The sequence below is a fragment of the Dromaius novaehollandiae genome, chromosome 23 (assembly GCF_036370855.1).
Source record: "Dromaius novaehollandiae isolate bDroNov1 chromosome 23, bDroNov1.hap1, whole genome shotgun sequence".
Classification (NCBI taxonomy): domain Eukaryota; kingdom Metazoa; phylum Chordata; class Aves; order Casuariiformes; family Dromaiidae; genus Dromaius; species Dromaius novaehollandiae.
In genome coordinates, this window is record NC_088120.1 from 7,444,833 (window position 1) to 7,459,723 (window position 14,891).

General features: G+C 45.8%; 1 protein-coding gene and 1 long non-coding RNA gene across 14 annotated transcripts in view; both read right to left on the bottom strand.

The window, feature by feature from the left end:
* Positions 1-2,976: 2,976 nt before the first annotated feature.
* LOC135330682 (uncharacterized) lies at positions 2,977-6,325 on the bottom strand. The gene is made up of 2 exons (XR_010392674.1): positions 3,778-6,325; positions 2,977-3,442 (listed from the first exon to the last, which is right to left on the bottom strand). It is a non-coding gene; the product is annotated as an uncharacterized LOC135330682 (long non-coding RNA).
* Positions 6,326-11,690: 5,365 nt separating this feature from the next.
* Positions 11,691-14,891, bottom strand: part of RPS6KA1 (ribosomal protein S6 kinase A1) — a 42,306-nt gene continuing 39,105 nt past the window's right edge. For all 13 annotated transcript variants that reach the window (XM_064525026.1, XM_026098102.2, XM_026098099.2 and 10 more), the window contains one exon: positions 11,691-14,822. In XM_064525026.1, coding sequence (XP_064381096.1) covers positions 14,700-14,822 — 123 coding nt within the window. In that variant the 3' untranslated portion in view covers positions 11,691-14,699. The remainder of the gene's footprint in view (positions 14,823-14,891) is intronic.

Consider the following 14,891-nt stretch of genomic DNA (forward strand, 5'->3'; position numbering starts at 1 on the left):
ACATAAGCATTTAGCACAATCGGGCTGGAAAGCTCCAACTGCAAAGGGCTGAGAACAAAAAAAAAAAAAAAAAGAAAGAAAAAAAAAGAAAAAGTAAAAAACCCTCCCTTTGCTGCCCCCTGGCTGCCACCGCGCTCAGCAAAAAGTGCGATAAAATAAAAAGGTACCTGCTAAACTCTTGGCTCTTCCCAGCTACTTGCAATTGTTTGTACGGGGAACGGCACCTGCCTTCTTAGACAACCGGGCAGAATTGGCACAAAGGCGTGTGGAGGTCCGTATGAGGCCTGTAGTTCTATGCCTGCCCTTTTTTCACCTTGAGCTTCGACAGTCGGGTCCTCCTCATGAGCACATTTCCCTACTTTAATGTCGAACAAGAAACCCATGTACTTTTCTCTGGTGGAGAAATTTAACAAATGAATCCAGCTCTCGTACCTGTGTAGGTTTTCTCACTTTGAATACAATAGGTTATTCCTTTCTCCTGGATGTGAATGCACCTCTATTCCCCTCAGTCCCAAACAATAGACTTTCTTCCTAAGGGGCTAAAACACATTCCCATTAGATCCAGCTGAAGGACACATGCAAAGTCAGAGGGCTCTGGGGTCTACACCCTTAGTACCTGCACTAGTGCACCCTCGTAACAAGAATAAAAACGCAAAGTGCAGGTAAGCCACAAAAAAAGGAGAAAAATAGGAGGGGAAAGCACGGCCGCTGATGAATGTCCGTAAGGGAAGACAAGTACACACGGCATCAATAAATGCTGTACGGTTCGTTAGATACGGACTCTGGTGATTCTGCCCAGCAGCTGAAGACCTTATTTCCACAGAGTATTTTCCTCTAGCCTCTGCCCGTTCTCTCCAGATCTGCCGGTTCCCATAGTTCTTGACATGAAAAAAACCTTTCTGTGCTGCATCTGTGAGTTTCAGCAGTGTTGGGGTTACACTCAGTGAAAGAGGCAACATGTAATGAAATTATGTGGAAGAGGAAGATTGATTAGAGCGAGTAGCTGCCCATAAATGCTATTAGCAATCAAGCACTTCCACAGGAATTTCGCGGGTTCTAGATGCCCAGCACCTTTAATAAGCCTCCATTTCCTTATCGCCGTCCTCTAAATTTGTATGTGGGTTCGTTTACAAACATAAAACCCAAATGTAAATTGAGGGTGAAGGGTTAAGAAGACCCAGTTGGCCTAGACCTGCTGATCTCTTTGAAGTTACTGTCTCCTACATTGTTTATTGCTTTAAATTAAGTAGTTCAGGGCATACTGGAAACTCCAGCCTTCAGCTCATAAGAATTTTCAGGACAAGGAGCGAAGCATCTAATGAGCGTAAGCTCCTCCAGCACTGGTCACTTAAAGATGATCTATGCTCTATATTAAGCCTGAGGTCCCTTTTAGTATGTGACTTTTAGTTGCGCGCTTCGTTGCACTTTTATTATTTTGGTCTTTGTATTACGATCGGTACAGAACATCTTGTAAATATATGTATTTATTCTGTCAGTCTTACCCTGCTTTCCTTCTACCATCAAAATATTAAAACACAAAAGCTTACTGATTACTCATCAGCAGATCTATGAATTTACACACAGACAGCTTTCCTTGAAGCAAGTCAGCAAATTAAAAACAACTCCAAAAAACTTTGGCTGAGAACCGATTGCTTCCAGATCCTTTTTATCTCAATAAAAAAGGCAGGTCCTGGGGAAAGCTAATAAACAGCCTCTACTGAAAAGCCAACAGTGCACCAGATTCTGATGTAAGTTGTTTTGGCGTAATTGCAATTTTCTGTTTAGATAGCAGGAGATAGGAAAATGTCATTTTGTCTACATGTCCCATTAGAATAAATCTTCTAGGATACTTCAAGGGGATAAAGGGACTACCAATAAAGAATGTATTCAATAGTCTGCAGTAAAAAGCTTTACATTGCCTGGTAGGTAGTTTAAATGATCAGTGGGACAATTGTCAGAAAGCTAAAAAAATCCCTACACATTAAAATGGAGAACTCAAATTCTTACTGTCCAACTGCAGGAAACGCAAGCTCTGGAGAGAAAAACCCCCTACAGCTCCCTGATTTCATGAACGCTTAATTGAGGCAATGTGTTTTACTCCTAAATGTCCATTTAGCGTGCGCTAGTCTGAGTAAGTTACTGTTTCTCTTCCTGTTTTTATGGAAACCACTCTAGTATTGACCACTTTAATATTAAACCACTTGAATATTTTTAGTGATTCCTGAAAACGGTGTGAGTGATGGGTACCTCCCGCACTCTCAGTTCAGCAAACACACAGCTATTTAAGAGGTAAAGGTACACTTTGAAAAGTTTGGGGCTCCGTGATTAAGTATTAATCAATTACTCAATGTCTGAAGCTTGTTTAGTTAACAATAATGTTAATTGCGAGGCCTGCAGACGACTTTTAGAACCCAAAACTGATTCATAGCTGATACATAAAGGTTTTGCAATAGGAATTGATTTAACTGCATTGTTGATAATAGATCAAATACAGATCCCTCTTCTGCTGTTATGTTAGCTCTTCAGTGCCAAGCAGAAGGGCAGTCTTGCTTGACTAGGAAAAAGAAAAGATAACCTGTTTGAGACTTGTGCTTCATTAAAAAAAATTATCGCATCGGTTGTAGATTTTATACCTGTATTTTTGATGTTCTAGGTGAAAACGCTTTTTATTTAAGAAGTTCTTTATGTGAGCAGAGATCGTTCTGAATCTGGACTACAGAATCTAGTAAAAAAGGTGTTAGTTTTATATAGCTGCTGTTTTCACGCTAAGCACATATTAAACAAGGAAAGATGTAGCTATCAGACTGGCGCACTCGATACTCAGTACTCCCACACGGTACCTCTGAAGTGGCATTACCAAAATATCTCATGCTGGAAGAGACTGTGCTCTTCATCCTTCAAGCCTCCTGCTAGGCCTCTGGCAGAGGATAAGGGAAGTTTGCAGGAGCTTCCCAAATAGGAAAGGATAAAAAAAAAGTCAGTTAAATGATTTATTTGTGGGTCAGCAGCTGAAGAAACATTGCCATGTGAAGGGAATCCCACTGTTAATGAAAGAAACATTTCCACGCCTGCATGTTTAAGCCGAAGCCTGTGCAACGCTGTAGCCTAGTCGCAGTTCCTAGGCTCTGCAAAAATACGGCATTTCCATGCTCCAAGTGGAGGCAACGCAAATACTGGGGAGAATGGGACGGCGGAGTTTGCTCAAATACATCAGCAGCGCGGATGCAGTTGCGGGCGTCTCTGTTTGCCTTCCCACCTCTCGCTGGAGACCGCACTGCAGGTCGCAGGAGCTGTAGCCGTGAGGATTAGGAGATGCGGAGATTACGGAGCCAAAGCAAACACGCTAGAGAAGTTGGGCAAGTACTTTCGGAGAAGCGAATTTCAAGAGCGCTTTTCATCCAGTCGCGCGACCTGTTTGGGACCTGGCACGTCTGCGTTAATCCTGGTGACAGGAGGAGTAAAACGCAGTTAGAAGAGAAGGGTGTCACCTCTCTGTGGCTGCCAAGGAAAGCGAGTGCAAAGGTAGCACCAGAAAGAACAAAACTTGCCAAGACAGGGCGCTTACTTTCCAGAAGTCACACATTAGCAGAATTGTTTCTTTGCTCAAATTTGACAAATCGGATCAAGCCCACACGTATCCTGCAAGATGCATTACACTTGAGGATGTAGCCCCTTGCATTTCCCAAACATCTCCATTACCTACTACTGATCTTCTGCAGAAGACATCTCCTTGCAATTTGTAGTCCCTCAAGCTAAAAAATAATTGAAAATACTTACACTCTTTCCTTTACTGGATGGAAAAATGCTCCTATGTATGATTCCGAAGACGTGGTAAACACTAACAAAAGTGGCTAAGCCTGTCTTAACTTTGCAGGTGAAGTTGCGCTCTTCGCAAATCTTTTTGAATGTACGTTTTATGCATGCGTGAGGGAGTCTGAGGAGACACTAATTCTCCTTGCACATTTCAGGCAGCAGCTGATTACGTGTTTATATATTTTCTGAGTATATAATTACCCAGCACAGGATGTGCAGGTTTCGGAGCAAACCCGGTGGGGAGCGGAGCGCCGAGAAAGGGAGAAGATGCCTGCAGGCGGGTGGGTGGGTTTGTTGGCTTGCGTTGGTGAGTGCCACAAATGGCAAATGCGATGCAGAGAAAACTCTCACCTGGAAAGAAATGGAGATAATATCATGGCTTTCTGCGGCGAGCAGCTATTGCCCCTTGCAGGCTGTGAGGACCCAGAGCACTTGCTCAGAAGACGTAGCCCAGGGCAGGTTAGAGAGGAGGAAATAAAAGTTTCAGCTTCTTGGAGTTGAGGAGTTGGAGAAACCTAAGTGTCCTTGCTGTAAATGCAAGGTAAATTATTCATTCTCTCTTTCTCCCCGCCACTTCCCGCTCTCTAGTTCAGTTTTTCTTTTCATGCTTTAATCGTTTTGACACCAAGCTGTACAAAAGTAATTTAAAATTAACATGACTGACACTTGGCAGATAGCAGGACCCGGCGCGGGGCTCCACCTCCTGCTCGGGACTGCGGAGAGGGGCCCTGGATTGGCTGCAGCTCCTGAGGCAGCTGATGGGGAGCCAGGAAAAACACGGCAAACAATTAATTTGCTAATTTAGTTTTCTGTTTAATTTGAAACCAGAAAATTGTCAGGCACCCATCAGCCCACGAGCAAGGCTGGCTGGACTCCGGGCAGAGCGGCGCTCACGATAGCGAAGAGGGGACACATTCGATTAGACGGTGAAGCAATTTCTTGTGGAAGCACTGATGGCATTTAATAGCCTTCGTATAACATTTAAGTGTTTAAGTTGGGCAGTATTGTGTTTTCTGTCACTTCTCTTCCGTCACATGCGTTTCATGCACATAGTAAAAGCCTCTTAACTGGGAAATAGGTAGCGCATTTGTGTTAGAAAACAACTGTGAAAAGTTGCCACCTTGAGTACGGATGGGATGTAACCCCAGGTCGGCTTGGAGGAGGCCTGTGAGTTTGCACACACTTTAGGCGAAGCTTGGGGGCCTGTTTTTGAGGTCCTAAGTGGAATTTTCTGTGTTTATTTCACGTGTCTCCTCCATGAGTTGACTGGTGGCTCTCCGTAGTGCAAAGGTGCGTATTTATTGGGACTGAGGAAGCACCGCAGCGCTAAATCTCACGTTTTGCCTTTGCAAGGAGCTGGTGCGTGTGTCTGGGCAGAAAGTTGTGAACACATTAAAAACGGGAGCTCAGTACCAGCAGAGGGAGCGTGGGTCAGCGCTGGGTTCAGCTGGGAGGTAGCGATGGTCTTGCTTCCTCCCCATCACTGCACCGCGCTCCACGGGGGAGACGGTCGCGGCGCGGGCAAGGCTCACCTCCTGAATCAGGACGAGCAAAAGGATAAGATCTCCTCCGCAGCCCTGGGGCCTTGCTCGGCCTCGCTAATTCTCAGATTTCCTCTTCTTCTTCTTAACTGATGTTGCCTGTAAGTCAAAGTCACTAGATGGTACTGTTGCTGTTTAATATTTATGCCTCCGTGGGCCGGCTACTTGGGAAACTCATTTCTTCTGAGCGATGAGGACGGGCCTGCTAATTTGTCAGGGAAATGCAAGCGAGGAGCCGGGAGCAGAAGTAGGTCAGGTCCAGTTCCCGCGCCTTGGCTGGCGAGGGACGGCGGGGGGACGGCGGAGGTTGCTGCCGAGCCATTTTGCTTCCAGGTCTGCTGCCCCACGGGCGCCAGGCCCGGCCCTCGGCCACCTTCGCTGGCGGTGAGCAGCACCGATGGCAGCTCCACGGCTGCGGTCAGGGGAGTCCTGCAACCAGGCCTCCAAAGAGGAGGCAGCTTCAGCTCGGGGAGCGACCGTCGACCTCTTTAAAAGCACCAAAAAAAACAACCCAAGGTGAGCAACCAGTTGCACAGATTCCTCACCGATTCACGTGCACCGCTGCGCTTTTAACGACGCCGTTGTCCCGGTCCCAATTAGGAGGTTGCCAGCCTTTCGCTTACGATTCCTGGCGGATGATGACAAACAGGTTATTGTGCTCTGCAAACACGTCGCTGCCCTCGCGGCCACGAGAGCCGCCTCGGTCGGTCGGTCGGCCTGCCCAGAGAGCCGCCTGCACGCCCTGCCTTCCGCTGGGTTTCTGTTAGAGGGGAAAGTCAGGCCAATTAAATCAGGCAGCATTGAATCTCTAATTGACATAAATGAGACAGACAGACAGCTGGGAAGACTGGGGGGAGGGAAAGGGGAGCAGGTGCCCTGGATGAAAAAGAGATGGAAATCCAACCTAATGCTGCGGCAGCTTTTCTTGTCCTGGATGTTTGTATTAGCTAGAAACATCTTCCAAAGTGTCTGAGCTCCCGCTGGAGATAAATTAATGGAATAAATACACGTTACAACTCTTGTACAGTTGATTAGGGTGTTCCAAAAAATGCCTCCAAAGAAACCCAAAATGAAAAACCCTCAAAAAAGATATTTTTGCTCACACATTTAAATAAAAATACAACTGTTCTCCATGCAATTTGAATACAAGGCCTTGCAGCTGAACACTTACAAAATAATTTTAAATCGTATTTATTTCTTTTTCCACGTTCAAACAGTGCTTGACTAGGTATTTTCCTCTCTTCCTGTTGGGGAATGTTCTTTTCACTTGAATATACCCTTCAGATATTAATTCATACAAAAATGAGTTATTTAAATTCATACATTTCAAAAGAACGAGGCATAAAGGAAGGGGAGTTACTTACCGAAGTTACACGTATCAGCATCAGCGCTGCTAATAGAACCAGAATTACCAGCCGTTCAGCGGGTGTCTTCCCCGGAGAGCGCCTTGCCTCACCCAGGGTGTTGCCTTCGTGGAGACACAGAACTGTTTGCCATTTTCTTGAAAAAGCCTTCTCGTGCTGCAAAACGTGGAGGGCTGCAAAGGCGAGGGCGGTGGAACGGTCCCGAGTGGGTACAGCTAACGAAGGGGGCCAAACTCTGCTTTGCTGTGCTGGTAACCCCTCTGCTAGCAAAAAAGTCAGTAACTCTGGATTAACGCTTGTAAACCAGAGTGAAAGCAGTGTGCATCTCAAATTTAAAGCAATGAAGATTTGCACGTTGGGGTGCAATAACACCACAAATATTTTTCACTTATATCTCCAGAAACTTTTGAAGTCTCTTCCTGAATATTTCAACTCATTTTCCTTCACCATTCATTTTCCCAGCTGGGATCGTTTTTGCCGGTACAGACAATTCTTCTTGGTATCCATGGGAATTGCCTCCGTAATTAGAAGTGCACCCAGTGCACAGATCAGAGTGTTCAAGCCCAGCAGCTGGAACTAGGAGGCGGGTCTGATTAAATCTGCACTGCCACAAGGAGAAAAGCCAGCTTTAATGAAACATCAGAAGAGCTGCCTGCCCCGTCTTTAAACGGCACAGGGAAAGGGTCTCCTTTAACTTCACGAGTCGCCGTTCATCGCGTGCTCCAAGCTCACTGAACAGAGCGAGAGCGTAGTAGCAAGGGATTCGGGGCTTGGAAATCAGTGATGTGTCTAGTCCAGAAGGATCTAATTGCCAGCAGTGACATTTATTAAAGCTGTGCTCAAAATATATCTTCAGAATTACAATAAAGACTGGAAATGTCTAAACACAGAGAATTGTTATCGGTTGCAGGCCTCATTTTTCTTCTGAGATGCTCCTCTATAGTTTAAACTAAGTCCTTATAAAACGGTGAGATCAGAGCTGGCTCATACGTTGCTCACAGAGAAGCAGCTTCTCATACGGGTTTCCTGCCCTGGCCAGAAACAGCGATTTGCATGCATTGATGAGGATGCAAGTAGTGTTAGCCAACAAACTTCTTTTATTTTTTTATGGGAAGTAAATTATTTTTATTGTTGCACACCTGGTCTTCCTTCAAGAACTCGCTGCACAGGACAGCCCTGCTCTGTGCTAGCCTGCTGCATTGGCTCTTCTTGAAATACGAATTTATCCAAAATGGATCAACTCATTATAAACATATACATTTGAGAAGCAAAAGATTTGGCTCAAAAGCACGCACGGTTCATGGTGGAAAAGCATGTTGGTGAAAGAGGCATGTGGTTAGATAGAAATTATTAATGCAATACAAGCTTTCTTACCTTTGGTTGCTACTTCCACTTGATGCTACAAGATCCATTACTGCTGCAGGCTTCCCCGCAGCCCCGGGAACACGGGGCTGAGCAAGGCAGCGGCTGCTAGAGACCCTTTGGGCAGCTCTGGCTTCAGTTGCGCTGGTGGGACAGCAGAAAAGTCGTTGTGTAAGTCTGCATTTCTCCCTGCTTTAGAAACTAGAACTGGAGGTTGGGGTGGGGAAGCCTCGTCACAGTCCCAGGTAGCTGGGGAAAAAAGTGACTTTTAACAAATTATCTTTTTCCCACTACTTACGGCAGCAGAGGACACGCTGGAGACTGGGAATCAAACATGGCTCTAAGTCCAGACACAACTGAGATCCCCGGCTGCTTTAGGAGTTCCTACGGCACAGGCTGATGAGACTTTAGCACATCGCCTCCCCAACGTGGTGAACACACAGCCACCTATCCCGGGATACTGGCGAATCCTCCGATCCATATGTGTTCAAAACCGGTTTCACATTTCCACTACTAAAGCAGTAATTCACTTTGTAAATCTGGGAGCAAGCACAGGCAGCGCTAACAAACCTCCACGGACGGAGGTGTCTTTAAGCGACGTTTGAACTCAGCCCTTGCTGTAATTCTGGAATTTGAAGCTTATTCTCCCAAACTTTGCAAGATTCAGATGAATGGGAGATTTCTGGCTTTGAGTCAATGCTAGAGTAATTAAACGTTTATAGCACACTTTAAGCATGTGAAGTGCTATTATCGTACCCAAGAAACCAACAGGCTACAGCAGATTGGCGTACATGAGATTTTGAGGCACAGGAGCTCCTTTCTCCCCCTCCATCTCGCTCTGAGAGCTGCTGACGGAGGCTTATGAACATTAGCAGGTGCCTTTTATTATAAACAGAAAAAAATCAAACCAAAATTGCTTGCTTTCCTATGCACATGTATGTTTCAAAAGTTTTTCCTTCTGTAATAAATAAAGTAGATGGCCAGCTTGCCGTTTATCTCATGAAGGAACTACCCCTAGGGAAAAGAGGAATTGCCGTTACTTCTGCTCTCGCACATAAAGCTGAAGAGGTTCCACCTGTGACAGGTTTAAAGCACCATCTGCTGTTTAAACATCAGACCGCGTTTGAGCTCACCATCACGCAGGAGTTTGTGCTGCTTTGATAGCCCAGAAGTGACAAACAGCTCACACGGAAAGGGTTGTGTAATTGGTGCTTTTCACTTCGGTTCTTCCAAGCCCTCAATGTATTTCGTCTTGGTCTTAATTAGGAAGCGAGGTTTTTCTTCCCTGGAGGACGTAGAGAGCCAGCGAGCAGCAGAGATTTAGCAGCACTGGGAGGTTTGGCCAGCCCCACGCCACAAGCCCTGAATCCTGGTCTGCGGCCGCGGCATCCCCGGAGTTGCTCCGGTTTTGGGTTGTGCTCAGGGTGCTCATGACCGAGCAGAGTTTAGTCCACACGGCGCTTTCCTGCGGTCGCTGTGGTCTTCTCGGTGTTTAGCTGGTTTCTAAGCAGTGTCAGTCCCCTCCCAAACTCAACCCAACGAACCTGCTTAAAAGCTTTTTCTTAAAAGGGAGCCGTAGACCCTACAGGGAACGATCAACTCAAAGGAAATCTTTCTTTCTGCTGAAAAATCAAAATATTTGTCTTTTGCTGTCTCACACTGCTGCCTGCGTGATAGAATAAATACTCCAACCACAGTTTCTCTTACTGCCTTTAGCTGAAAGGGGGGTGTATTTTTGTCCCAGGAAAAACAACGGAGCCCTGGAGTTCATTAAACAGCTCAGCCAAAGTGCTCACCAGCAACCCTCTGAGTTTTGCTGCATTTCGTAAAAAGCAGGCGGGTATTCCTAACACCACCACTTTTTATAAAAAAAAAAAGTTTTCTCCAAATGGGTTCCCATGGAGTCCAGCCACTCACCGGAGACAATATAGTGTTTTTAATCACCTCAAGTTTATACGAAAAACCCTGCCAAAGTCTTAAAGTCTAGTAAAAATCAGAGGATACAGCTATGCACTCCTGCTTCAGTCCTATCATGTCAGCCCCTTTACAACATCATCCACCAAATTTAACATTTGTAACCCCCTCCACACGCATCGCTTAAAGAGTCAGGGGCTCCTTTTGTAAGCGATCAGCTTCTTACCCCGGCACTTTACATACACTTCTCGACAAAAGAGACCTTTTACATGTCAATTTATTTTCAGACAAGCATATCTGAAAGGGAGTTTCCCTCCGGAGTCGAATTAGTGCTAATGGCAGGTGTTCCAGTGCTGCACAAAGGGAGGAAGGCAGCAAGTTAGCTGAGCTTAAGTAATAAGACAGCTTGATGTTTTAATAACCAGCAGCAAGAAAATGGAATGGCAGCGGACCTCCAGCTTTCATAGCATGAATGAAGGTTTTATTCAGAGCCCCCCATGTACTTGCAAAAGAAGACCTTGAAATATTTTAGATGTTGGCTTTGCTTTAGAAGAGGGATTAAATCGTTGAATATTACATGAAAGCACAGCGTCCGCCCCACATACCGTCAAACACGCTTGCAGCCGCCGTGGCCTAAGCCTCTGCTTCCCAAAAAGGTGGTTGTCACCAGGCAGTGGTGGTGCCCGGGAGGCAACGGCACCACGATTCGCAGCCTCAAATCCACAAAAGACTGGAGAAAAAGTTTACATGGACTAACTTGAAATTGAGGACTTGACGGTGACGCTTGCATCGGTGAGACTCAAGTTCTGAAATGAGATGATCGTTTGCTCAGCGAAATTTCACTGAGAGAGGAAAAAAAAAGATGATTGCTGAGGTTACTGGCCTTCATTTTTAAAGGCAACCTAAATAATCATGATGTGATCAGGCCAAAATACATTTCTCTGCTCAGTTTAATTTGGCAGAGGTCAATACCACGTCATGAAGAGGAAGGCATGACTGTAGAGGGGAGAAAAGGTTATAAAACAGCCTTTCTGCCAGGTCAACCTCCTCCACAACAGAAAAAGCTGCTGATTTATGCCCCAAAATAGGAAGGTTTAACCTTCTTTCATGGAAGCTGTATTATATAAAGAAAGAAGAGACAGTCAATATTATTTTCAGGGTCCATGCCTAGGGTTTAGCATAATATTTCTACGTAGCTTAATTCCAGGTAGACTCAGCTATTAGAGACTGGATTCCGGGATTTCTACTCCCTTGAGCTTTCCTATACACTTACAGGCCAAAACCTTAAAGGTCAAGTTGACCATTAAACACCTGAAATAACACAGGCACTTCTCCTCGTAAAGGTTTCCTTACGTATGAAAGTTAAGTACATTTTTTGTCCCTTGTTAAATCAAGACGGAAGGTAACTTGTATATCCTCTTCGTACCAAGCTAAAGCTGAAGGACCTTGAACTCTCATGCCAGCAGATCATTTGGTCTTCTGCAAGACATCTACTAGCTCCCTGCAAAAGGTTTAAGCGATCCAGCCCAACATAGGTCCGACTTGCACCTCCAATAATGTGATTTCAATTAAGATGATAGTAGTTGGTCCCAACTGCATTTTGGGAAAGATTTAATACTGTTGGGACAAAAGCAGAAAAGGAACAAGGGGGCCCACCTGACCCGTTACAAACACTTACAGGTCTCATAAACAGAAGGATCAGCAAGTCCATTTTTATTGAGCACTGGAATTAAAAAAAATTAACAGCACTTAATTATTTGGAACTAAAAATCAAAACTTATTTGTACTTATGGAAGGATCATTCGCAACAACTTGGTTAAAAATACCGAAAGCACGGTTTAGCCCTTCTTGTTCGCTCTGTTCTCCAACATGATGTAGGTCCAAGCAGATACAGCTGAACTGAACGCAGAAAGCTCCTCGGATTGAGCACCGTGAGGCAGTCGGCTCCACTCAAAAAGTCACAGCGGAGGGGTCTGACGTGCCGGGTGTTGCTTACCGCCAGCACCGCTTCTGCAGCAACCGCAGGCTGTTCTCCTTGTGCGGACAGTGCTCTGCATCTGGTTATCCTACATATCCTTGAGTTGTCGCCACTTGGCCTCACACCAGCACCATTACAGGGAGGATTAAGCAAAGGGTATAATGTTTATCCCGATTAAAAACTTGAAAACATTCACAATTTCACACAAATATGCCAACTACCATTCCAGCAGGACAAACATTTGGTGTTAGGACTGATCCCGACCGGTCTGTATTGCTTGGAGGCTGATGGTGAGTGGTGAACACCAGCAACACGTCAAACCCACGTAACCTCTTAAGAGTCCACTCTTGAAGTGCAACGTAGGAAATATTCTTAAAAATTGTTGGGAGGTGTCTGCTTAAATTTCAGCAACACCCAAGGGGACTGACCCCAAGCTCCCAAAAGAAGTTGTTTATAATTGTTATATTTATTTAGGGTAGCTAAAACTTGCACACAATTTTACTGGCACAAGGGTGACTGCACCGCTGTAGTAAACGTAAGGCAGGTTCATTGGCATCAATGCAAAAATTGTGCCAGAGGAGAAAGCGAGAATCTTTGATGAAGGCATTTCACACAGGCCCTGCCAGGCCTGCAGCACGCAAGGTCCAGCTCTTTCAGCACAAAAGTGTTGTCATCCCGGGTGAGACCCTCTAACATCGACACAAGGAAAGTGATGGGCTGCAGAGTAACACTGCCCGTTCAACTCACGCCATTCAGAAATGTACTTTTTTGCTAATTCCTGAAGTACAACGGAGTTAACCTAGCACATGCAGAGCAGCAGAGCTCATCCCTGGGCACGACGGCACCAGATGTGCTCTGCCACTATCAGCAAAGGATTAAAACCAGCTCTGCTGCAGGTTCATAGCAACACCAGTGAGAAGATGCAGCATGCACTGACACCGGCCTTCTCCTCTCAGAGGGTACTGAAACCTAGGGCAACACTTAGAATAAATACAGGAAAACATCTTGACTATTTCAGCTTCTCACTGGCTGCTCCGGGGAGTAAAACAGGACCTGCCTGGGTGAGGGTGGAGGAGGAGGAAGAGAGCTGCCCATCTCTGAGAAATTTTTAATGGAATTCTCTATTTTGAAGTCTCCTGGGACCAAGCAAAGGGGAGAGGCAAAAAGAAAGTTTCTCCTCTCTGTGTGACCAGCCAAAGGGAGCAGATATTCGCATGAGAACCTCTGCTGTCTTCAGTCGCTTTTCTGAGCGCTTGCAGTCTCCCTAGTTCTTCCAGTCCTCCCAGGAAACACCCACCAGTAACTAGGAGAGCTCTCGCCATTCTCTGCGAGTTAGAGGGGATCAGGAACTTGCTTCTGGCACAGCTCACCTGCAAGGGTTGCTTTCTACTAAACTACGATGTCTCGAGAGTAAGAAGTTTCCCTTCTCCGCATCCTGCCACCTTTCCTGTTGATTACTGCCTTAGCCCGTAACTAGTTCTAATGATTTCCAACGGCAAAGCAGGGTATTAAACCTGGGAGAAGGGGGCAAAACACGCAGCCCTACTGCAGCACTGCTGCTTTTCCCATCAGAGGGCCAGCTGTGGAGGACAGACACCTCTGCAGAGGAAAACGCTTTGCACATCTCTCAAAAAGCAGGTAAGAATCATTATGCCCGTATTACAGAGGAGGCAATGACTAGGGTCACTTAGTCTGCAGCTAAAAGTCAGTCAGTAAAGTAGTATCAACTGAATGACATGTTTATTGTACAATTTGGAAAGAAACCCTGAGTTACCAGCTGTAGAACAAAGTTAAATTAAAAAAAGGTATGGTTTGCTTCACAGATTCCCGCTAAATGAAAGGGAAAACAGAAGTGGTTAAGAGCAGCGGCCAAAGCCAGCCCCAAACCTCAGCTCTGCCGCGGAGAAGGTTCCTGTGCCATCCACACCCGCTCGGGTGACAACATCCCCAGCGAGCACCGGGGGCGAGGGCGAATTCACGTGAGGATGGGAAGGAAGGAAGGAGCCAAATCTAGCAGGTATTCTGGGCAGCTTATCCTCTGAGAGAGTGTTTGGAAAACACTTGGTTTATTTTGTTTGGAGAACAGCCACGTGGCCTGGGGGAGGGCAGAAGAGATGGGAAGAAATGGAGTCTGAAAAATCGACCTTACGATCTGAACGTACACACGCACACCAAAAAAAAAGAAGTGAAGGAGGGGGAAGTTCTTTACAAACACAAGTGCTGTTGGCTAGGAGTCTGCAAGTTTGACTTTGGGAAGGACTTACAAAGTTTCAAGGGAAGAAAAAACCCAAAGCCTAAAACCCAAACATCATGCAGTCTTCCAGCTGCAGTGGTGATGGAGAAGATCAATTCCAAGATATGATGTAGCTACAACAAAGATCTGGCCCTACACAGGAGAGGGTGAATCAGAGCTGCTTTTTAGTGCCACTTGACATCAGTTATACATTCTAGTTCTCATATACACAGATGGATGTCTTTAAAAATTGACAATTTACACTTCAAAAAAGTTTTACAGTGAAGTTCTCTCAGTAAAGATCAGTCCACACAAAGAGGAGCCAGTCTTTCAGAAGCAGAAAGGCACTTGGCCTTGATGTGGATTTCAGAAAAAGTCCTCAAGGGAGCTCCTTTGCAGGCATTTACTGCCCACCATCCTGCCCCTATCCTCAGGAGGTCGTGCAAGGTCTGGTGTGATCGCATTGCACAGTGCTGCCGCAGACTGCCCCAAATTCACAGTGTGGTAGAAGGAAGTTTCTTCACCCGCCTCTGGGCCAGAATGGAGGATTCGATGGGCTTCAGCTGGGGGCTTGGCTTGGAGCTGTTCAGTGCAGAGTATGTGGCAGCCATGGCCCCCTTGGAGAGAAGGCACGAGAAAAGTCGTTTAGATGTAAAAGAGGTATTTCAGACTCAGGGCTCTTTTCG